General features: G+C 34.4%; 1 protein-coding gene across 1 annotated transcript; it reads right to left on the bottom strand.

Annotated features, from left to right (window-relative positions):
- Window positions 1-10,729: 10,729 nt before the first annotated feature.
- Window positions 10,730-17,007, bottom strand: COX7A2 (cytochrome c oxidase subunit 7A2). Its single transcript, XM_074310483.1, has 5 exons — window positions 16,927-17,007; window positions 14,865-15,194; window positions 12,882-12,971; window positions 11,581-11,665; window positions 10,730-10,932 (listed from the first exon to the last, which is right to left on the bottom strand). Exons 2-5 carry the CDS (start codon window positions 14,880-14,882, stop codon window positions 10,874-10,876), a joined length of 252 nt encoding a protein of 83 aa, XP_074166584.1. The 5' UTR covers window positions 14,883-15,194; window positions 16,927-17,007; the 3' UTR covers window positions 10,730-10,873.
- Window positions 17,008-23,730: the final 6,723 nt, after the last annotated feature.

The raw sequence follows: 23,730 nt of genomic DNA, 5'->3' as shown, positions 1-23,730 counted from the left end.
ATGTGTGGACTCATCCTTGTGATTAAATCAATAATCAATTAGCATTTATTGAGTACCTGCTTTGTTCCATGAACCATAGGAAGGAAGGAAGGACTGTAAAATGAAAATATGAAACTCAGTGACTTCCAAGATCCTGTCCATAGAGTTATGATCCTATAAAATAGGAAGTGCTATTCTTCCTCCCTGAATAGAGACTATTGATCATGATACTGTCATCTATTAATATTAGTCATCTTATAATTGCATGCGTTTTTTAAATTTAAGATTGGTGTTTAATGGTTTTGCCAGGTATGTTTCTGTATACAATTATCAATAGGTATTCCTGCATACCTAAGCTACATCCTAGGAAATTAATTTACTTAACAATTCCAATTATAGCACAAGGTCTGAAAGGTGCAGGCAATAGACAGCCTATCTCAGAGTTAGGATGTCTTACACTCAAGTCTCATCCCTGATAAATATTGCCTGTTTGACTTTGAGCAAGTCATTTAACTTCTTAGTGCCAAGGCAACTTGCTAAGACTGAATTTTAAATTTGAACTAGTTGAATGAATGAATAAATGATAAAGCATTTATTAATGGCTTTTATTATATAATAAGCTCTGTGCTAAGTACAGGATATAAATTTAAAAACAAAGATAGTTCTCTGTCCACTCTAATGAGTGACACAATACACATATTGTACTCTTCTTCTTCCAAAGAAAGAATTAAGATAATAATTTTTCCACTTATGTGAGTAGGTGTTGTACTGGCTATTATAGGCTTTGTCTTATTACAAAATAAATACCTAGATGCCCCAAGGAACAAAAATTCCCAGTACTCTATGCATTGATCTATAAACTGATTGCCAAAGAGGAAAACATTGGTTGGAAAGCTATAGGGATGATGAATGGGACTATAAAGGATTAGACTGACATATCCCATTCAAGAACAATAGCAATTTGATCATGATTCCTTATTGCAAACGTAGAGGGGGCAGAAGAAACAAGGTTTCCACACTGTGGCAATGTTGGTTACTGATATTGTAGAAGAGATAGCCAGAGATTAGTGAAGAATGGCTGCTAAAACTTTCCCAAAATAATGGTCAGTAGAGTCAGTCAATGATTTAAGGAAAGAGAGAAGGAGGAGGAAGAAAGGAAGGAGGGGTAGGGAAAGTCAGGGCAAAGTTCTTCTAAGGTATCCAGCAGGTTGTCAAATCTGTAGAAGAGAAAATAATTATAGAGGTCTCAGATAAAGACAGCTTCCTCACAGGGAATCTTCCTACACAGGTGAAATCACATATCCAGACCCACCCCATCCAAATGTTCCTTGAAATTACTCAATTAAAAATTTTAAAAGAACTTTTCATTTTTAATGATTGATCAGACAGGAGGAAGGAGTGGACAAAACAGCTAAAAAAAAAAAAAACATAGTAAGAAAGTGACTAGTGGACTTACCCACTGTAGAAATAGATTGCCCATTACAAATTCCAGTTTTAGGGGGAAAAACTATCCATAAATAGCATCTTGGCACTCATGTCTATGAAATGTTTTAGTACAAAAGATTATCTCAAGTAAAAATGAACTGGAAAGAGATCCAAGCCTGGCAAACAAGGACATCAGCCCACACATATGAGATTCAAAGCTAAGACAAACAATCTACTTAATTGTCTAAAAATAGTTTTAGAACCCATACTCCACCCCAGAAAAGAAGACAACATGTCTCCCACAACGGTCAGCAGTATCTGACATAATCTCAGAATTCAAAAAAGAGTTCACCTTTCATGAGTCTGGATGGGACACACAGTTCATCTTGTCTTTTTCCAAATGACATATGACACATTTGTCTTTTGTAATAAGTCTTATATCTAATGCCAGGTTTTCAGAATATCACTCCAAACACTAAATTTGGAGAGCCTTAATGGAATGAATTTCACATTTCTGAATTATTCTTCCTTTAGTCTTAACAGCACTTAACAGTAAGGTGCTTTACAAGACCTCTTTTCATTTCCAGCTTAATCTCTTTCTTCAGTTCAATTTACTTCAGCAGCCCAGTTACCTATGTTCTTGAATTGCATTATTTCCCTAAAAGTTTGCTCTGGGGAAAGTTTCTGGCTTGGAAATTATTTTCCTTATTAGCTGGATATGTCATTTGAAATCCCGTTGGAGGAAATTAAACTTTCCTTTAATAAATTTGCAGCTGCAAAACACTCAACGGAGGAAGACACAGCTGCACATATCTAAGTATATTGGTGGTGAGAAGAAATGAAGTAGAGATGGGGACATTATACTATAGACAATATTTGACTTGGGATGTAATGGCCAGTAGTTACAAAAAAGATTAAGAAGATGGAGTTAGTTGGGGGATTTGACTGATAAAGAACATCTGCTATTGATCATCAGATTATTCCTTTTTCCTACATGGAAAGTTTCCATTATGAAATCACAAAGATGTGCTCTGGCTAGTATTAAAACAGCAACAAGAATTCTCTGTGGGAGAGAATTCAATATTCTCTTATAATAGACTTAAGTCAATATAGATGATGTAGAAGGTAGTCATAGCCAAGCCTAGCACACCAAAAACAGTTTGATCATAGATGATACACAAGATTTTACTTCTTCAGTATGGACAGTCTGATGGAAGATCTATTGCTCAGACCTAGGCACTCTAAGACTATATAATGCAAAGCCTGGCCTGGAAGCCATCCTGCAGCCCTCTAATACAGATGAGGGTTTGGGGACTAGATTTAGTAGTTTCAGCTTAGTGTATCTGACTATTGAATGCAGACCGTGTCTATTCTATCATTTCACTGGTCACATGAGAAAAATAATGCTATGGCTTTCCATCACCACTAGGAAAGTCTTAACTAGACAAGGTGACTAGATATTTGTCTAAAAGCATAATTTTAAAGGTTTCACTAACAGCTCTTGTATCTCTTTAAGGAGCTGTATTCAAACTTTAATTATATATGATAAGCTTACAACCAAAAGCCAAACTTTGACATTTCAACTAACTGTAATGCCCTAAGACACTGAAGCATACCTTTAGAAGCAGAATGTTGGAATTTTCCCACATGACTTTGGTATGTTGTTGAATTAAAACAAACCAAGAACTTGTAAATGGATGTAAAGCTTTTAGTTTCACCCTAAAGAGATAACAGTTCTTTTTACTGTATATAAATTCCATAAGTGGAAGAAACTGATCACTCTAATCACCTTCATGAAAGCAAAATATAGTTCCTGCTTTCTTCCTGCCTCTCACCAAACCCAAATACCAGGAATGGGGTTAATACAGCCATGAACTTTGCCATTTGCTAGAAATAATCAAATAAATTGCTATCAGAAAAGGAATGAAAGTGAAAGGTAGAAAGTATAGAAAGTGAAAGGTAGAAAATAAAAAAGCTGCTGTTTGATCTAGGATATGGAAAAGATAAATTGAATAAATTTTGCTGGCAAAGCCCACCGTATTCACAATCCCCAGAAAAGATAGCAAGAATTAGGTTACAAGGGAAACCTGGTTCCTAAGCCATCTGTAAAGATTTTACCCCAGAAACATGAATGCAAGAGTCAATATTGAGTAGTCATCCTAATTAATCAGATTAAAAGATCAACAAATCTGGGAGAATAGTCACTGACATTGCCTTTGCTATATGAGAACCCATTCATTAGATCTTAGGGAAAACAGGAGACTTATAAGTTTGAGACTAATGCTGAACCTTCTCAGGTTGTCTAGAAGGGATCTAAAGGGTAGGTCACTGAGCGAGTTTGGGGAAAAACAATGTAAACTATTTTCTGTTTTTATAATGTCCAATACACTGTATTGCATGTAGTAGGCACTTGATAAATTCTTGTTGAACTGAATAAGAAAGTGTAGAACTGACAGTTGGTGACTGGTGGAAAGAGGACTGTCTAATTGGGCTAGAGCAAAGAGCAAATGGAGTGGGACAACAGTAAAGCTGGAAAGCTGAAGTGGTGCTATGTAGAGCCTAAGGACTTGATGGGGAGTTCCAACTTTTATTCAATAGACAGTGGTGGAGTCATTAAAGATTTTTTGAGTGAAGGTATGAACATAAATGGATTATTGTTTCATTCCATTCCCTTTCTGTTCTAGCCCAACTAGACAGCCCTCTTTCCAACCAATCACCAAGTGTGTGCTTACCAAGCTTTTTACATTTGCATTTCTTATGCTTTCTCCCCTTTTCCCTAATCCTTTAAAAAGCCAACTCAACATTCCACAGACTTCTATGTGTGAATTGGATATTCTTCTTTAGACCTAAAGTAGCATTGTTCCCCAAGTATCTGATGCACTTATCTACAATAGATGCATATTATTATTTTTCAAAATTCTTAATAGCTTTTTATTTTCAAAATACATGCAAAAATAGTTTTCAACATTCACCCTTTCAAAACCTTGAGTTCCAAATTTTTCTCCTACCTTTCCTCCCATGCTGTCCTCCCTTAGACAGCAAGTAATTCAATATAGGTTAAATATGTGCAATTCTTCTAAACATATTTTCACAGCAGCTTGCACAAGAAAAATCAGAACAAAAAGAGGACAAATGACAAAGAAAAAAGCAGCAAAATATAACAAAAAAGGTGAAAATACAATGTAATGATTCACATTCAGTCCCCATATTCCTCTTTCTGGATGCAGATGGCTCTGTTGGATAAATCTATTGGAATTATCCTGAATCATCTCATTGTTGAAAAGAGCCAAGTCCATCACAGTTGATTATCACATAATTTTGTTGTTACTGTGTGTAATGTTCTCTTGGTTCTAGTCCCTTCACTTAGCGTCAGTTCATGTATATCTCTCTAGGCCTTTATGAAAGCATCCTGCTAATTATTTCATCATATTCATCTACCATAACTTATGCAGTTACTCCCCAACTGATAGATATCCACTCAGTTTCCAATTCCTTGCCACTACAAAAAGGGTTGCTACAAATATTTTTCACATGGGGGTCCTTTTCCCCTTTTTTATGATCTCTTTGAGATACAGACCCAACAGAGACACTGGCTGCATCAAAGGGTATGCATAGCTTGATAGACCTTTGGGTATAGTTCCAAATTGCTCTCCAGAATGGTTGAATCAGTCTACCAACAATGCATTAGTGTCTGAATTTTTCCACATCCCCTCCAACATTTATCATTATCTTTTCCTGTCATCTTAGCTAATCTGAGAGGTGTGTAATGGTACCTCAGAGTTGTCCTAATTTGCATTTCTCTATTTTTTAAAGCATTTTTTCAAATGATTAGAAATAGCTTTAATTTCTTCATCTGAAAATTGTCTATTCATATTCTTTGACCATTATCAATTGGACAATGTCTTGTTGTATATTAGCATTAATTATTATACAATATCAGTACAGATCACTTTTGCAAAATCCTTTTAATATGCCCCCTTCTCTCTTCTGATAGTTACCACTCTAGGTTAAGTCCTTATTACATAAACCTTGGACTATTGCAATAGTGTGCTGCTTGCCTCAAAACTCTTCCCACTCTAATTAATCTCTATTCAGTCACTAAAGTAATTTTCCTAAAATGCCAAGTCTAATCATGTTATTCCCTTCTCAATAAACTCTAGTGGCTTCCTATTACCTACAAGAACAAATACAAATTGTTCTATTTGACATTCAAAAGTCTTTATAGCCTAGCCCCTTCCTACCTTCCCAGTCTTTTTACACCTTTTTCCCCAACATGCTGTTCTATGAACATTTCTCAGATCCTGGAAATTTCTCTGGCTGTCCTCCATACCTGGAAAGCTTTTCCTCCTCTGCTTACGACTACTGACCTCCCTGGCTTCCTTATGGGAATATGGGGATTGAATTAAGTCCTAATTAAAATCTCATCTTCATCAAGAAGTCTTCTCAAATTCTTTAATTCCAGTGCTTTCCTCTTTCGATTATTTCTTATTTATCCAATATATAGATTGCTTTATACATATTTGTTTGCATATTGTTTTCTCCCTCATTAGACTGTAAATTCTTTAAGGAAAGGGACTGCTTTTTTTTGTACTCTCAGTGATTAATACAGTGCCCAAAATATAGCAGAAACTAAATAAATGTTTTTTTGAATAAATGAAAAATCAGTCTAGACAATGGGCATTCTTCATCTGACAATTTTCTCTGTATGAATGATTAAATCAAACTTTTTAGAATGGCCATGAATCTCATTTAAGAAGCTCTATGATATTCTGGGATTTGATGAAATCAACAGAATGTCATCTACAAAATCCACATTTTGAGAACTTCACTTTTTTTAAGAGTTCTTAACTGTTTTTGTGTTGTGAACACAAACATATATATTGAATATATAGCTACAAACAATTCTAAGTTCATAGACCCTAGGTTATGAACTCTTTTCTTTTTATCCTTCTTCAATGTTGACTCCAATGTTGATTTGTCTCCAAAACAGTGATGAATGTCTTTTACAGAACACACATTTGCTTTATGTCTTATTTAATATTTATTAATCAAAGGGGCACTGAACAAGTTTACTGCTCTCAAAGAATGTCTAATTTAGAAATACTCTGAAAACTTCATTCTAAAAAAACCTTTCAGAGAGTACTATATTCTACCTTACCCAATCAAATGTTTTAAATATTTAACATTTTGCTCTAGTGGTCCCAAACTCTACAGAGAGGAGAGAGTTATTTCTCTCAATTCTATAAGACTATTATTGGTATATCTAACACTCAAGAGTTTGGCTTCCTTTTAAGGAACTTTTCATTTACACTATTGTAGTCATTGTGTATAAAGTCTCCATTGTATGAATGTAAAGATGTGATCTTGCTATGGAGTATCATTTGCAAAAGCTAGACTTGTCAATTCTTTTCTAATACTGGCATCAAAGATGCCTTTAGTGAATATATCCTCATAAAATGTGTTCAAAAATAAGAAAGTAGAGATATAGGAAAGGGTTAGCTGATAAATGTTTAACCACCAACTCTGAGACACTTTTTAAGTTTAATTTGCATTATTAACACTTTCTTCTTCAGTTTTAAATCTTGACAATAAAACAATAAATCAAGCCACAATTTGTTTGCTGATATCTGATGTATAAATGTTCACCTTGAAAATTTAACAATCACAAGCCAGTATGAAAAAAATGTACATTTCTGCACAGAAGTTACTGATGTTTTCTTATTCACCTTTGGTTTTCGGTTTCTTTGTTTGTGTTTGTTTTGGGGGGGAGGGGGAAGAAGGAAGAGGATGGTGTGGAAGAGGTAAGCAACAGAGCTTAGTTTTTTTCCTCTATGCCTCTGTTATCATCAACTCCCTTAAATACTTTGAGAATTAACCCCTAAATGCCCTTAGATATGTTGCCTTCAGCATGACTGCCCTCTGTATTTATTTGGTCTAGAATATATGCCCTGTAATATGATCACTGTTATTAGAGAGTATGAACAATTTTGTTGTTTTTCTTTCACAATTCTACATTGACATACATGATAGCTGGAGCAACTCACAGTTTCATCAAGTGCATTTCTGCACCTTTCCTCGAATACTGACTTAAAGAAAAAAATCTCTGCCATTTGGCAGGGTCTGAAGTGAAATCTCAATAGTTTTGATTTGCATTTCTCTCACCCTTGGAATCTTTCATTGAGACATTTGCAATTTGCTATTCTTTTCAAAACTTATCATATTTTAATCACATATTGGGAAATTACCTTTGGTCTTATGCATTTATGAGAATTCTTTGTTAATACTGAATCTTTTTTTTTTCTTCTGCCTGATAGTCTCTTTTATTAATCTGTGAAAAACTTTAATTCTGTATAACTGATTCTCTCTTGGTTATCTATCCAGCGGTTAAGAATTTTCTCCTAAATATATTTAGAATTGCACATGTTTAACCTATAGTGGATTGCTTGCTAGCAATAGAGAGGGGGAAGGGAGAAGGGAGGCAGAAAATTTGAAACACAAGGTTTTGCAAAGGTGAATGTTGAAAACTATCTTTTCACATATCTGAATAAATAACAAGTTATTACAAATTGGGGGAGGGGGATGGAGAGGAAGAATTTTCTCCTAACCAACATATGAGATACTTAATTACTTTCTAATTTTAATGGCCTTTTATGTTCAGACCATGTCCATTTGGAGTTTTAATATTCATACCTAAGGTTTTATTATAAATGTGTTTATATTCTAAAACTGTCTTTTGCTGCCATATTTCTCTACTTTACAAATCAAATGTTGGTTCATGAAGGTGGCTTTTTAGGCTCTTTCATTGTCTTATTACATCAGGGAAAATTCTGAATTAAATTTACAGACTGTCATTTACCCCATCTACTCGCTCTTGCTATATCAACTCATTTAAATATATAAGGCTGGAGTTATAATGGCACATTATAACTTTTTCCAACTTTTCTGGAAAAATGATTTTTCAGGCCTCTGATCCAACAAGTCTTTATGCCCAGACATTCCTCTTAATTAGTATTTCCTGTTACCCTTTTTTAAGACTCAGCTAATCTTTCGCAGCTAAACTTCCCTTAGATAAGAAGCAAATCTTCCTCTTTGATCTAAATGGTGGGAAACCACTTTTCCCCCCATAAAGGATCTAAGTTGCCTTAAAGTATAAGGCAAACCCCCAGAACAAGAGAAAATTTTACAAAAGACATTTAAAAAAAAAAAAATTCAAATATGCTTAAGCCACAATTAGGATTATACATACAGCAGCTATAATCACAAAAAAAAAAAAAAAAAAAAAAAAAAAAATTCCAGGTCCTAGATTATTATATCATCAATCAAAATAATTAGGCTCTGTAGCCCAAAATATCATCTGGTGAAACTAACCTTAATACTTTGAATGCGGGAGAGAGGGGATTTGGAAAATGGACATTTAGCAAACTAATAAATTTTCTTACTTTTGTCTCAATCAAACCTAAACTCAAAATTTAACATATAAAGACTAATTTCAAGGGACTGTATGTTTTATACAATGAAATGTAAACTACAAGTCTAAGATTAACATCAGTAATTGAGCAGTTCAAAAGATTGGAGCAGAGTTGAATATGACTCTAAAAAGAACTGTCTAGGAAAAAATAAACATAGTAATTGTTATACAAATGAGGTGAAGGAAATGACACAAATTAGATGGGGAAAGAGGGCTGGTAGTTCTGAAAACCTATGAACATTGGAAGTTAAATAGGGAACAATACAGGGAACAGGATAAGATGGGGTACAGAAAGGTGTGTAGATTAATAGGAATGGGACCAGGTGTATAGATATAATGTATAATGGGAAAGGGATAAAAGAGGTAGGGAAAAGATGAGTAAGAGACAATAAGGGAAGGAACCATGGCTGGGGAGGAAGGAGGGGGTTAAGTAATATCAAGTCAAGGAATAGAACTAAAGAAGAGTTAACATGGAGAAAAAATGAGATATACACAAACACAAAGATCAGGAATAGAACTTACTAGGAAAAAAATAGTGCTAAAGCCTAAGGTAAAAAGTTAAATACCTTTGTGTGTTGCCTCCTATATAGCCCATTGCAGGATGGCCTAATTATGCGCAGAGCACCCTTTCCCCATTTCAAAAGTAGTAATTCTGACACCATGGATAGAAATTATTGTTATTTTTGCCTCCTTTAATGCTTAGATAAGCTATATGACATTTCTTTAAATGAGTCAAATAAAAGGGCCGATTCCTTTTAATATTCACTAGTTATCCAATTCTTTAGGAAAAGTCCCTTAGTTCCAGCATCACCACCTTTGCTCTAATATAGCAGGCTATTTGGACACAGAGAAAGCACCTTTAGAAATATCTACACCAGTAAAAAATCATTTGATACCAATTTAAATATTATCAAATTCATGTTTGGTCATCCAGTGCCTGTCTCCAATTCTTTTTTTTTTTTTTTTTTTTTTAAATATGTGATAGTATGTAGTATAGAAAATTTAAAACACAAGTAGGTTATTTTAAAAGTCCAAGTCAAAGACCATGAAGACATGAAATAAATGTGAAGATGTAGAAAGAATTTAAGATAACTCCAACGCAATCTATTGAATCAGACATATTTAGTAAAATTATATTAGCATAGGTTCAGTTAGAAAAAATCTAAGAAAAGTTTGAAGGGAACTAGTCTTATCTTATTTTACATTTTACACTCTAGGCCTAGAGAGTAATCTCTAAAATTACACTTGTGGAAAAGTGGCAAAACCAGAATTCCAATCTTCACCTTCTCATGGTTCAATTCAAATCTTTGCAGATTCAATCCTTTAAGACCAGGACAATGGTACCATCAACAGAATCAAATGCTTTGAAGACCAAGGAAAAGGAGATCCTTGTTAGGATCAGTGAAATTTAGCAATTAATAAATTATGTGTGCATTTTTTTCCCCTCAGTGATAAGAGCTTGAACATTAAATATTGTACTATTAATACTTGGTTATTAGCTTTACAAAAAAAAAAAAATATATATATATATATATATAAATATATTTATATATGTTAAGAGATCTTTCCTGGGGCAAGAGTGGAGAGACAAATTTAGAAAATTAGGTGATGTTAAAAATGATAAATTAAAAAATTAAAAAAAAAAAACCTCCCTCTCCCAAGTATTTAAAATCTTAGAGAATTAAGCTAAAGAGTCACAAAGTCAGTGTGTATCAGGAAGCTGGACCTGCACCTAGGTCTCAAGAAAATAAAACAAACTGTTTCTCTAATACTTCACTGCAATACTGAAAATAGTGAAAGTTATTGCAATATAAATACTGATTAAATATCGCCCCCAAATTAAAGAATTAGACAGAGCAAGGTAAAACTGCTTTATTGATTGCAGTTAATACAGTTCAATAAATATTGATCCCCAAAATGAACTCAGCTATTTATCACAGATTGTTCCCTGGAAAGCTGCATGAAGTCGAATCAAGTGACTTCTGTGGACGTAAACTTGAGTCAATTCTGTTTCTTAGGAAATGAAGCCATGCCAAGCTGATAAAGGGCATAAACTGTTCCTGGAATGGGGATAAATAAAAGACAAAGTTAGAGGAACTGTTCCAAAATCCAAGTTGAAACCTATAAGAATTTAATTATTAAATCACAATTGTTTTCAATAAACTAAAAATAACAACAGAGAACATGTCACAAAGCAAGTTGTATTTTCCTAATTAATATATCTGAAATTCTTCCTATTAATACCATAGAAGCCTCAAGTAAGCTTGATGACTGATGAAAAAAATTTTTTAATATAAAGTCTAATTTCCAAGTAAGATATGATTCTACTATTCTTTCAACTTACTCAGGTTTTGGAAAAGTATCAATCCAAAGACAAACAGAAAAAACAAGGCACACTGAAGATAAAGTAAATCACATATATTTTTGTCTCTCCACAATGGCTACAAGTACATACCAATCAATGTCAGTTTCATATCTATTATCATCTCACTTTACAGAAATTGATTTAAATTGGAATCATGTGGGGTCAAAACACCCAGGGAAGCAAAAGCAAAAAGCATCTAATACAGACCAAATTTCATATTTTATTATTTTTAAAAATTAAGGGATCTTGGTACATCTGTCAATGAGTTCTAAAGCATTATTTACATCAATTCTTTGAAATTTTTGTTCTTTGTGAACATTTCCAAGCTTTCAAAATTTCTTACCAACAACTGAAAACAACATGGTGGCTCTATACAGTAGAGCATCTCCTACCCCACCCTTTAGATGCACTGGAATGCTATCATCCTCCTAAGTTTAAAAAAAAAAAAAAAAAAAAAAAAAAAGTATTAACAGTCTTACAAAAATCTTGATAATATCCAAAAGACAGAAACATACAAGCCAATAATGTAGTTTCCTAAAATGAATTAAGTATTTTCACTAGCAATAATGTCATAAATGTACCTAATAATTTACTCAACACCTGGAATTATTCTTGATTGAGGTGCCTATTTTAAAAATAAAACAGGAAACAAAACACTCAAAACTGAACTTGTTTTCCTCTAGTAGAAGTCAATTTGAGAAGTAACAAAAGAAAGCATGTATAAATACTTTTAGGAAGAAAATGTAGAGTTTACAATTTTATTCCAATAAAAGTGGTATCATTAAATATTTAAGTCTAACATATATATATAGCCATTAGGGCAATTTTTCTACAAAAAGTTTACTTGCTTATTAATAACTTTAAAATATGTCAGTTTTTAAAAGAGTACACAAATATTATTTATAATTATTTTAACAATATCAGGAAGCTAAATAATAAAATGATTTTATAACAAGTCAAATATATTATGTTTTACAGCTTTGTCAACAGACAATCACAATTTCATTAAACTTACAAGGGAAAACTAGGTTTATTACAAAGAGAAATGAATATGCACATGGAACCCAAAATTCACAATCCATAAAAAATTTACATATTTATGATAATGGGAAGATGGAAGAAGGAAGAAACACAAATATAAAGGGGTGTGGCACAGGGAAGGGGGAAGGGTGCAGGGTACAGCAAAGGTAGGAAAAGGACAAAACCCTTCCTAAAGAAGATTACCAAATTTTCATTCTTTTTGTTTAGGAACTTCTAGACCATGAAGACAAGGTGGTCTATGTTTATTTCCAAGAATCCCAGCAGCACAAGCAATTTCTCAGACTAGTACATACTAACTGGCACCTGTCTTGAAGACCAAAGAAACACAGGTAGTCTAGCTTGGGATGCAAACACCACATTATGTCAGTTTGAGGGGGAAGAAGGGGAAGGAAAGCCATGTTTTCTTCCTTGGTTAAAAATGCAATTTTTAACCTTCCCCCCCCAAAAAAAGAGAGTAGCGGTGTTAGAATATAAAGAAGTGATTAAGAAATCTTAAAGCATCATATAAATATAAGGTTATTATTGCTATATAAATGAAAACCACTAAAAACGGTAATCATTTAAAATGTAATTATTAGATAATCTTTACAAGAAAAGAAATACCTGGAATAGCTTTTGTTTTTCTGGAACTTTGTTTTTAAACTGCCTGATTGGGGCAGCATTTATGGTCCTCTGGGGAATCTGGCGAAGAGCCTGAAGAAAAAACGTATATTAATAAAATATTGCAGAACCAAAAAGTGTAAAGCTGAAAATTCCTTCAGAAATCATTTGGTTTAATGCCATCATTTCTGTAGACAAAGAAAACTGATTCCCAGAGTGTGACTTGCCCTATAGAGTCCACAAAATTAAGTTATTGACAGTGCTAGAACTTGAACTTAACTTAGTGCTTTCCTTGTGCAGTCATGAAGATTGAACTTGTGATTTCATTAATAAAGGAAACCTTTCCAATGAGGAAACTTCCTCTAAGAATTAAAAGTAATGCATTAGAAGTTTGCCCAGAATGAGAAATTAACAGTGACTTGCCCAGCATTACTGATAATTTGTATCAGTATGAAGACTAAGTCAGGTCCTTCTGAGGTCACCTGCACCACACTATCTCTGCAACTATATTAAGAAGCTTTTAAAATGGACTGAATTTATCTTGTCAAAAGCAGAAGGAAAAAATAAAAAAGCTAAAATATAGATACAGGAAGGAGCAAAAGAAGAAAAGGCAGAATATGCCAAATCTATGCTGAATTCTTTAACTTTTATCATCCTGTTCAATGCATTTTAAATCCAACACAAATTATTTAGAATTAAGACCTCTATTTAGCTAAAAGGCTTTCCCATAATAAAATTTACAACTATGTATTAGATTGAAATAAGGAAAACTTTCAAAAAAGTTTACTGAACAGAAAAAAATGCCAAATAAGTGCTTCTTTTAAAAAGTAAATTAAGTTAAAATGGATAAACAGAAAAGTTAGCATTAAAAATAAAGAACTACAAACTTGTGCTCCTTTTCAATTAAGTTAAAACAGATGAAGCACTAGAAAAATTTCTTATTAGAACTAAAAACGTATTGTCTTAATATATAAACAAAAAATACCAATGAGTTATTAGAAAGACCTACTGAAAATTTAAATCTAAGTGATACTTAAATAAATTTGCAAATTCAATGGAAGCAATTAGCAACATCATCTATAGCTTACACTCTGCAAACTGATAATGGCTGAAATATTATCCTTCAAGAGTCCAGGTTTTTGCAAGACACTTTTAAAACTTGACCAAAAAACACTTTTTTTTGCTTTCCTGTCATCAACCCTGAGTCTACATCTTAGCTCTGTGTATTTATGTGACCTTGGAAGAATCACTTTGTCTAGAAATTCATTTGTAAAAGAAATAGTTTTAAAAATTGGTTATTCCAAATTTATTCTATGTCTTCTTTTTGAGTAAAGGACTCAAAAAACTAATCCAACATCAATAAGCCTTTAAAGATTTAAGAATTAGAAGGGTCCTTTAGGGAGATTTCTTGCCCATCCCTAGTCTACAAGAGGATCAGGTCTAAATGGCTTACTTGCCCAAGGTCACAAAGGTAAGTGAAGAGCAGGTCCCGACATGTGTACAGGGAGAGTACGTCTCAGGATAGGATGCTAATCCCAATAGATAGTGTCAACTACACAAAATAGGGGAGAAGGGAAAAGCTGGACAATACTGAAAGGAGGAGCGTTTGGGACCAGCATTCTCACCCCCCCATCCCCACCCCCACCCCCACCCCCGCAACATTGATTCTCCCACGTCAGAGGTCTTGCAGTCCACATAATAGCAGTACTCTCCGTCATCAAGGTTGCCTTAGGCCGGTGACATTCCCCTCAGCCGAGGAGAAAAGCATCAGTCCCCTAAGATCGGAAGGAAGGGGGAAGGGGGAAAAAGGGGGGGTGGGGAGAGAAGGAGAGGCCGAATTGAGATCCCCGCCGAAGTCAGCCAGAGGCCGCAGAGGCCGACCGCCCAACCTGCGGAGGTCAGGGTATTCCGGCTCCTCCGAGAGCTAGTGGGTACCTGCCCCTACTGTCCCAAGCCTGAACCGAGCCCTGAGAGTACTTTCCTCACCAGCAAGTTCCGCAGCATTTTGGTAACTTCGGCTCCTCACCAACTGCGACAACTGAACACTTGGCAAGGACAAGCGCAGTACCGGAGCCGGAACAGGAAACGGAACCAGAACCTAACTTCCCTCGGCGAATCGCCCGCGCACGCTCTCTTGCGCAGGCGTCACTCTCCTTTACGCAAGCTCTCCTCGGCGCAAGCGTTACCGCCCTCTTGCGTGGGATATGGGCGGAGACAAGTGTAACTTGTCCCCGACCCTAGATTGCTTTTATGGTTTCGCTCTCCGTGGCTGTCAGTCTTGTCCGGAACTGAGCAGATAGCTGCGGCTGGGAGGAACTGCAGGGGAAAAGGACATTTGCAAGCTCAAAGAATTGCAATTTCGATTCGATTCAGTGCAAACTTTGCAAACATTCCCTAGGTAATTTTGTTGCAAACACTGGGGGAAATGCAGAGATTAGAAATCTAGACCAAAAACATTATGGTTTAAAAAAATTATCATCTTAAACTTTCCCAATGTAATCCTCATAGCCATATTATTTAAAAGAGGGGGAATCAGTGGGATTGAACAAAATTATCCACAGCCGTAATTTTTCCCCATCCCCCGCAAACTGATGGGAGCAGAGATGCCTTGCATAATTCTATTTTTAGAGACTATTGTAATTTATTTGGGAAGGAATGGGAGAATAACACTAGGATTTAGAATTTTCTAAGTAAGAGGACAGACTTGGGAATTATAGGAAAGAAGGAATAACAAATTCTTACAAATTTGGGGGACCCTGATTGTCCAGCCAATTAACCCTTTCCCGACTTGGAACATCCTCCACCTTATTCCAGACAGATAGTTTACAAATTTTCTAGTGGTCAAAAGGTAGCACATGAGCAGGACCTTGAAGGAAGGGAAGGACCTCAAGGGTAGAGAACATTAATTACACCAATGGGAATATAACATGTGCAAATATATGGCGATTGGAAGAGGCAGAATGGGATTGAGCACAACAAGTAGGCCAGTTTAGGTAAAGCATAAAAGTACCATGAAATGAGACTGAACAGATAGGTTACAACCAGTTGGCCTTTAGTAATTTATTAAAGATTTCGCTTAGATCCTAAAGTTAACGCTAGACGAGACTATCAATTTATAGACCATCAATTTTCAGTCCTCTTATTTTGAATATGAAGATTAAAAAAACTCTGAGGAGTTGTGACTTAATCGGTCACATCTCATTGATAAGAGAGCCAGGATTCAAACAAAAAGCTTCTGATTCCCAAATCTAGTGTTGCTATTCCTCTTTTATTTAATAAGCAATGGGGATCTACTGAAAGTTTGCAAAGCAAGGCAATGACATTAACCAGACTGAGGAATTAGTAGGGTTCATTATCTTACTGCTTTGGCGTTAGGGGATAGGAAGAAAGAACTTGTCTCAGAGCACTCAATAGAAAAGATTAGGCACCTAATCTGCAATTTAGCTTCAAAATTGCCTGGGTCAAGGGATTAAATAATAACCCCAAAGAGGTTTTTGAGGATCAAATAAATTATATTATTTATTTTAATAGGTCTCTTTATTTAGATTGTTTAAAAAGGAGGTGATGAAACTTAATTGAAGATATCTTTAAGTGGATTGTGAGTCCAGGGCAATAAGGAAGAAAGTACAATGTCTGTGTCTATTAATTTCTTCCCCCTCAACCCCACAGGCCCTCTAGGGTGCACCTGTCCCCAAGTCTAGACAGCAGCTAACATCTCCAAAGCAGAATGGGAAAAGAGAAAAGTATTATCTGATATCCGACAAGAGGGCTTCTCCATCAAGACTCAGCTCAAACTTTTCCCTGTCTTCACAGCTAATATTTTCCCCTCTAAAATTATCTTACTTGTATAGATCTTTTTGTACCTATTTGTTTGCAATTATCTATCATTAGAATGTAAGCTCCTTGAAAGCAGTAACTGTTTTCTCTTTTTTGTTGTTGTTTCAGCATTCTAGCACAGTGTCTGGGTACATAGTGAGAACTTAAATACTCATGGATTGGTATGATGGTATTAAGCAGGAGGAGGGAGGACACAGTTGTCCCTACTTACAGTCAGCTACAGTGACACAAGTTCTGGCCAGTTTGAGGAGTGGGACTCTGTGATAACTTAATCATTTCAGGGAGCAAATCTGATCAAGGAAGCTAAACCAGGACTAGGTATTTTTATAGGGAGGTTATGTATGGCAAGTCCATCTGATTGGTTTTCCAACTTCTGATGTCATAGTCAGGGAAATGCCAATTAGATAGAAATGTGAAAGTCTCCAGAACTTGGAAGGTTCTAGCACTGAAGATTCTGACTATGGGAAAGGACCCTGGTTAAGAAGTCTGTTAATAAAGGCTAAAAAGTATTTCAAAAAATCAAATGAAAGCACTAGAAAAAAATATGGAAAAAAAGTTTTCAATAGAAGAAAGACTTGTAAAAAGAATTAACATCTTGGAACAAAGGTACAAAGAAACAAACTCTCTGAATTGACCAGATAGAAGCTAATGACTTAATGAGATAAGAAAAAATAAAATAAAAAGACAGGGGGAAAAAAAAAACAGCAGAAAATAAAAGCTATAACAAAAACCAACTTGGACAACAGATGAAGAAATAATTTAAGAATCATTGGATTACTCGAAGGTATGACCTAAAAAAGTATTATAATAATAAAAATAAACTGGTCAGAATTCTTAAAAAACCACACGGCAAAGTAAAAATAGAAAAAAATGCACTGGTAAGTGCAGGAAAAAAAAATTTCCCAAAATGAAAACTCACAGAAATATAGCCAAATCCAGCACTTTCAGGTATAAAACAAAATATATGCAAGCTACTAGAACAAAAAAAGAATGATATGATGGTAATGATATGATAAGATTTAGTAGCCACCATTATAAAAGACTACAGAATTTGAAATACTCCATAAGGCAAAAGATAAAGATTTACAACTTCAAATAACTTAGCAAAACTGAATATAATCATACAAAAAGAAAAATAGATCTTTAATGAAATAGAGAGTTTCTTTCTCACTAAAAGATCAGAGCTGAATAAAAACTTGGAAATAAAGGAATCAAAAGGAACATAAAACAAGTAATATAAAGCACACAAGTGAGAAATTTTGGACTTAAGGATAGATAAACTGTTTACCTTATATGGGAAAATAACACATACATATCTTCAGAACGCTTATCATATTCAGAAGTCATAGAGGGAATCTAAACAGAGGGCCTGAGAGTGGTTTTGTTATATCTTGATTTTAAAAGAAAAGAAAGGAAGATGAAGAGAAATATTCTGGGCTAAAAGAGAAAAACATATGGGAAAGTGACTCACTTAATTGGGACTGAACAAATAAAAGCTTATACAAACAAGAAGAGATAGGGGAAGTGGGCCACACTTGAACATCATTTAATTTGGTCAAAGGAGAGAAGAAAGGAGTAGTAGGGTATAGAAATACATTTGAGTCAACAATGAAATAGGGAAAGGGGGAAATAGAAAAGGGAGTATTGTAATAAGGAAGGGCTAACCAACTCAGAAGACTGGCTTGAACCAGTTCTAGGTGGGGAAAGAGAGGCAGGGGAACAGAAGCAGATTATACCAAATCTGATATTGAGCCCACTCCTTTCTTTATAAAGAAGGGGCAGGAAATTAAGAGAAGGAAAAAGTATATGAATAAAATGGAGAGAAATACACAATTAGCAATCAAAATTGAATATGATTGGAAAGAACTCTCAAAATCGAAGAGAAAAGCATAATGGATTAGAAACCAGAAAGAATCCAATACCTTTTTTATAAAAAAATATATAAATGAAATAGAAACATGTACACTGAGTTAAAATAAAATACCACAACTAGTTCTATATCCCAAAAAGATTTTTGAAAAAAAATCTATATGTACAAAAATATTTTTACTACTTTTGGTGGTGGCAAAGAATTGGAAACTGAAAGGATGTCCATCAATTGTGAAATAGCTGAACAAGTTGTGATACATGACTATGATGGAGTGCTATTGTGCTATAAGAAATGATAAGCAGGATAGTTTCAGAAAAACCTGGACAGATTTATATAAATTGGTATAAAGTGAAGCAATCAGAACTAGGAGAATAGTGAACCCAATAATAGCAGTTGTGTATGATGATCAACTATGAATCAACTATATTCATTCATTCATTCATTCATTCAGTTCTAAAGTCTAAAAGACATGATGAAAAATGCTATCACTTCTTCAGAGGAATTGCTGATAGAGTCTGAATGAATACTGATCAAAGCATATCTTTTTTAACTCTTTTTCTTGGGTTTTGGTGTGTTCTTTTGCAACATGGATAATATGAAAATGTTTTGCATGGTTGCATATATATAACCGATATCAAATTGCTTACCTTCTTGGAGTGGGAGAAGAGGGAGAAAATTTGGAACTCAAAACTTTAAAAAAAAAAAGTACCCAAAATTATTTTTACATGTATTTGGAAAAAATAAAGTACCTTTTTTTTTTTTTTTTTTAAAGAACCTCTGGAAAATGTTGAAAAAAGGGAGTATACTTATTTCTCAGTTGAGTGAAATTTTGTGAAAAACTGACCACATGATTTCACAAAGGCAGAAAAAATATTAAATACAGCTTTTATATAGATCATAATACATTCAATAGAGCTACTTAAGAAATCATTAAAATTAATTTGGGACTAAATAACAATAATAAAGAATGAGTGGGTCAAAGAACAAATCAGAACAATTAACAAAAACTTTGAAAGTCTTGGATTTCTGACCAACATGATGACTTCTATTTTCAAGACTTATGACGAAAATGCTATTCATCTTAACATACAATGACCAACCACTATTTGAGAACTCATGATGAAATATGAAACCCCTAATCAATAAAGATTGAGGCAGTAAAGGAGTGGGGGGGTTGGGAAACATGGCCAAATTCAGAGCTTGTTTTTGCATGGCCATATATTTAGGTTTTTTTTTTTTTCCTTTTCCAATGGGGGTTGAGGGTAGGAAAGAGGAGATTTTTGTAAATTGTAAAATATATATATATATATGTATATATATATATATATATATATATATTAAATTTCATCATACAAGTATTAATGTTGCTTTTTAAAGTTTGACATAATTTTTCAATAAATCCAGTGGGTTGCTCTAAAGTTCCTTTTAGTATTACTTTAGAACAGATATGTTTATCTATGCATATTTCTTTTCCACTGCATATGGTTAGATAAATGTCTTAATTATGGAAATTATTTGAAATTCAATGGAAAGCCCAATGCTATTCACGATTAGGGCCATTTAAAGAATCAGCCATAAGTAATACTTGTATTTGTATTTTTAAAATTTGTATTCTATACTTTGTACATAGGATATCCTATGTAACACCAATAAGCATCTTTTGTAGATCTATTCCTATCAATGTTGATAACTGAAAAGCACTGATCAAAAGAAATCTATTATTCTCTGATTTTCATTGATAATACTCTAGAAATATGATCTATTGATCATAGACGTCATAGAAATTTGATATGAATTGCTAAGTTCACGACTCTTCCATTTATTTGAGGTCTTAGTCTTTCTGATTGTTTCAATTTTTTTTAAAAGAATCTTCCCCAATAGATATTAAAATCTTGTTTTTGCATACCTATGAAGGTTGTCTCTGGCATGGATTTTTAAATTTTTTTTTTATTTGTATATATTTGCTTAGACCCCAACATTGTTCCCACTTACATCTTTCTAAGGATCACTGTCTCTTCCTCAGAGTACATTGGGCAAAGAGATCATGAAGGTTAAATACACTAGTTCCCTTCACTGAGCAGCTAGATTACCCTATCTTATAATTTGGTGTTGATTTTTATCTTTGTGAACTGACTACACATTCTGAAATGTTTTACATCTAAAACCAGTAATTTCCCATGTTAAGAAATAATTGATTTCATTTTGGCATGTGCATTGCTATTCAGTATGCATCAAGTATGGCATATTCCAACTCTTTTTTACAAAGTTTTATTGATCTTTCATTTTTATATTAACCTGATTCCACCTGTATCTCTATCTCCCTCCCACCCAGACATCCATCCTGAAATAACAAAGAATTTTGCAAAAAAAAGGACAATCAGGAAAACTGATGAATACCAAAAAATTAAAATACACTCAGTATTCCACACATGGAGAGGTGGCATCTCATCTTTTTTTAATTTTGCAAGATTCATTCTTGTTTTGTGATTGCCCTTTCCATTAAGGCATTGTGTATAAGTCATGTGTGCTTTCTTGTCAGCATACCTCAATTTGCATCATCTTATCTTTCTTTGACTCTCTATTCATCATAGCCACTTTTTTTATAAAACAGTAATATTCCATAACATTTACCACCATTTTTTGGTAATTCTTGAATAAACATATGTTTCCAGTTCTTTGCTGCCACAAAAGTACAGAAAATAAAAATATTTTGGCGTCTGTTTCTGGTTTGGTTTTGTTGAGTTTGGGAGATTTTTTTGGTTTTTGTTGTTATTGATGACCTCTTTGGGGTCAGAAAGATCTCTGACTGAAAAGATTCCAAACTGCCTTCCAGAATGTATGAATTCACAGCTCATTCAACAATGCATTATGTATGTCTTTCCACAGTCCCTCCTGCTTTTTTTTTTTCATCATTGTTGTTAATTTGCTGACTGGAAATCTCAGTTTTTAAAATTTGTATTTCTCCTGCAGTATTAGGTTAGAACTTTCTTTCATACAGTTGGTAATATGTAATTATTTTGAAAAGTGCATACTCATCTCCTTTGCCTACCTGTAGAATTGTTTTTGGTCTTAAGAGGCTTTAGTCTTATATTGTTTGAGGTGTATATTTCTTGCACACTACATCCTTATGATGAACTGTGCTGTCTGAATCATTAAAATTTGTTACATAATTTTGACTAAGTCTTCACTGTGGCAATATAATCCTTTTATACCTATTCACTATCCAACAAAATATAGTGGCTTTTCCAAACTTTTTGATCTCTTCTCAAAATTCCCCCTCAGCTGAGAACATTACTTATTATTTCACTAAAAATAATTGGGGCCATATGCAGATACACTCCCATTTCTCTCTATCTCATCACTGAAATGTCTTCCCCAACACTTCTTCCTTTATTCCTATCTAATATGAAGAGGTGATTCCCTGTTACCAAGACAAATGCTCCATATGCACATGCTCCCAATCCATCATTTCCCCACATTTTCATTAATTTCCAATCTCAATGGGCTGCTTCCTTTATGTTGCATATAAAAATGTCTATTATCTCCTGTCCAACTCCACCACCCATTTCCTCACTTGATCCATAAAGCTAAACTATCTTCCTTCTCTTTTGTAATTAAACTCTTTTGAGAAACTGACCACACCAAGGTCTCCACTTCCCTTTTCCTCTTAAAACTTTCTAGCCTGGCTTCCAGTCTCATCACTTAACTGAAATTCTCCAAAGTTTCAAATAATTTAATTGCCTTTTCTCAATCCTCAACCTTCTCGACTTCTATGTAGTCTCTGACATTATCAAAGAACCTCTTCTCTTTTATACCCTCATCTCTTTTGATTTTTTCTAGCACTCTTCTATCTTGGCCCTCCTGCATGTTTGTTCCTTCTTAGTCTCCTTTGCTGAATCTTCCAGCTCATATCTGCTAACTATGGATGTCCCACTGGGCTCATTCCAAGATGTTCTTCTCTTCTCCAGTCATAACATTTCACTCAGTAATCTCATGAGCTTCTGTGGGTTTAATTATTATCTCTATGCTGATTTTCAGATCTGCTTATTCAGTTCTAATCTCTTTCCTAACTTCTAAACTCAAATCTCCTATTCTTTAGTAGGGATTGCAAACTCAGTGTCCTGTAGATATCTTAAACCCCTACATTCAAAAGTGAACTTGTAATCTCTCTCCAAATCCTCCCATCTTCCTAAATTCTCCATGAAGGTCACCACCATGCTCCCAGTGATCCAGGATTCATACCATAGGGGTTATCCTCAATGCCTCAATCATATTCCTCCCCCCAATATTTACTAAGTCCAGCAAATTCTACTTTTGCAAGTTATGTCCTTTCCTCTTTTGACACTTGACATCATCCTGGTACAGGTCCTCATTACTTTTAATAGCCTGCTGGTTGGTCTCTCTATTCCAAGCTTCTTCTCAATCTAGTTCATATTCCACTCAACTATTAAAGTGATTTTCTTTAATTACAAATTTCTCTTACCTATGGATGTAAAAGTCATGATATACTTACATCTCTTCTAATTTTATACATGGCACACTCTCTTAATATGCAGGTCATGTTTCCATCTTGAATTTATGATACAATATGGTATATGATATCAGTACAAGCCTAATTTCTGCAAGATTTCTTCCCAGTGCTCCCAGAAATTCTTATTAAGAGAGTGTATTCCTCAAGTAACCCATGTTTTGGGGTTTAGCAAATACTGGGGTTAAGCTTTATTATTTCTGATTCTTCCTTTCCTAATCTATTAGGTTCTTACTAAGTGCTAATGAGATAATGAAATATTAGGTTCTTACTAAGCGCTAAATCAGTACTTAATAATTCTCTAGTTGCGGCCTTTAAGGGGAGTTTTACCCCTTTGAAATTCTGGGGAGGAGCTTACATGTTTAAGAGGAGCAAGTTCATTGGTTGAAGTATTTCTCCCACAAGCCCCTGAGTTATTCCACGCCCATTCTCTGGGAGGATAAAAAAAGTTAGTCTGGAAAGGCAGTTCTGGATTGGATCAAGGAGAAGACATCCCGTGGATTCGCAAGTGAAGAGGACAGAGAAAAGAAACCTCCCAGAGAAGGACTACAATTGAGAGGCGATCAGAACTTTACACTAATCTATTCTATTGATCCACTTTTCTATTTTTTTTAACC

The sequence above is a fragment of the Sminthopsis crassicaudata genome, chromosome 4 (assembly GCF_048593235.1).
Source record: "Sminthopsis crassicaudata isolate SCR6 chromosome 4, ASM4859323v1, whole genome shotgun sequence".
Classification (NCBI taxonomy): Eukaryota; Metazoa; Chordata; class Mammalia; order Dasyuromorphia; family Dasyuridae; genus Sminthopsis; species Sminthopsis crassicaudata.
This window is presented reverse-complemented; position numbering and strand designations above follow the sequence as displayed.

Bases quoted from the DNA above. Each gene is read 5' to 3' on its own strand.
- COX7A2 (XM_074310483.1), bottom strand. The intron at 11,666-12,881 runs GTATTTCTTTTC...TTTTAAACTTAG, and splicing joins AAAAACAAAAGCTATTCCAG to GAGGATGATAGCATTCCAGT. The intron at 10,933-11,580 runs GTAAGAAATTTT...TCCCCATTCCAG, and splicing joins CATGTTGTTTTCAGTTGTTG to GAACAGTTTATGCCCTTTAT.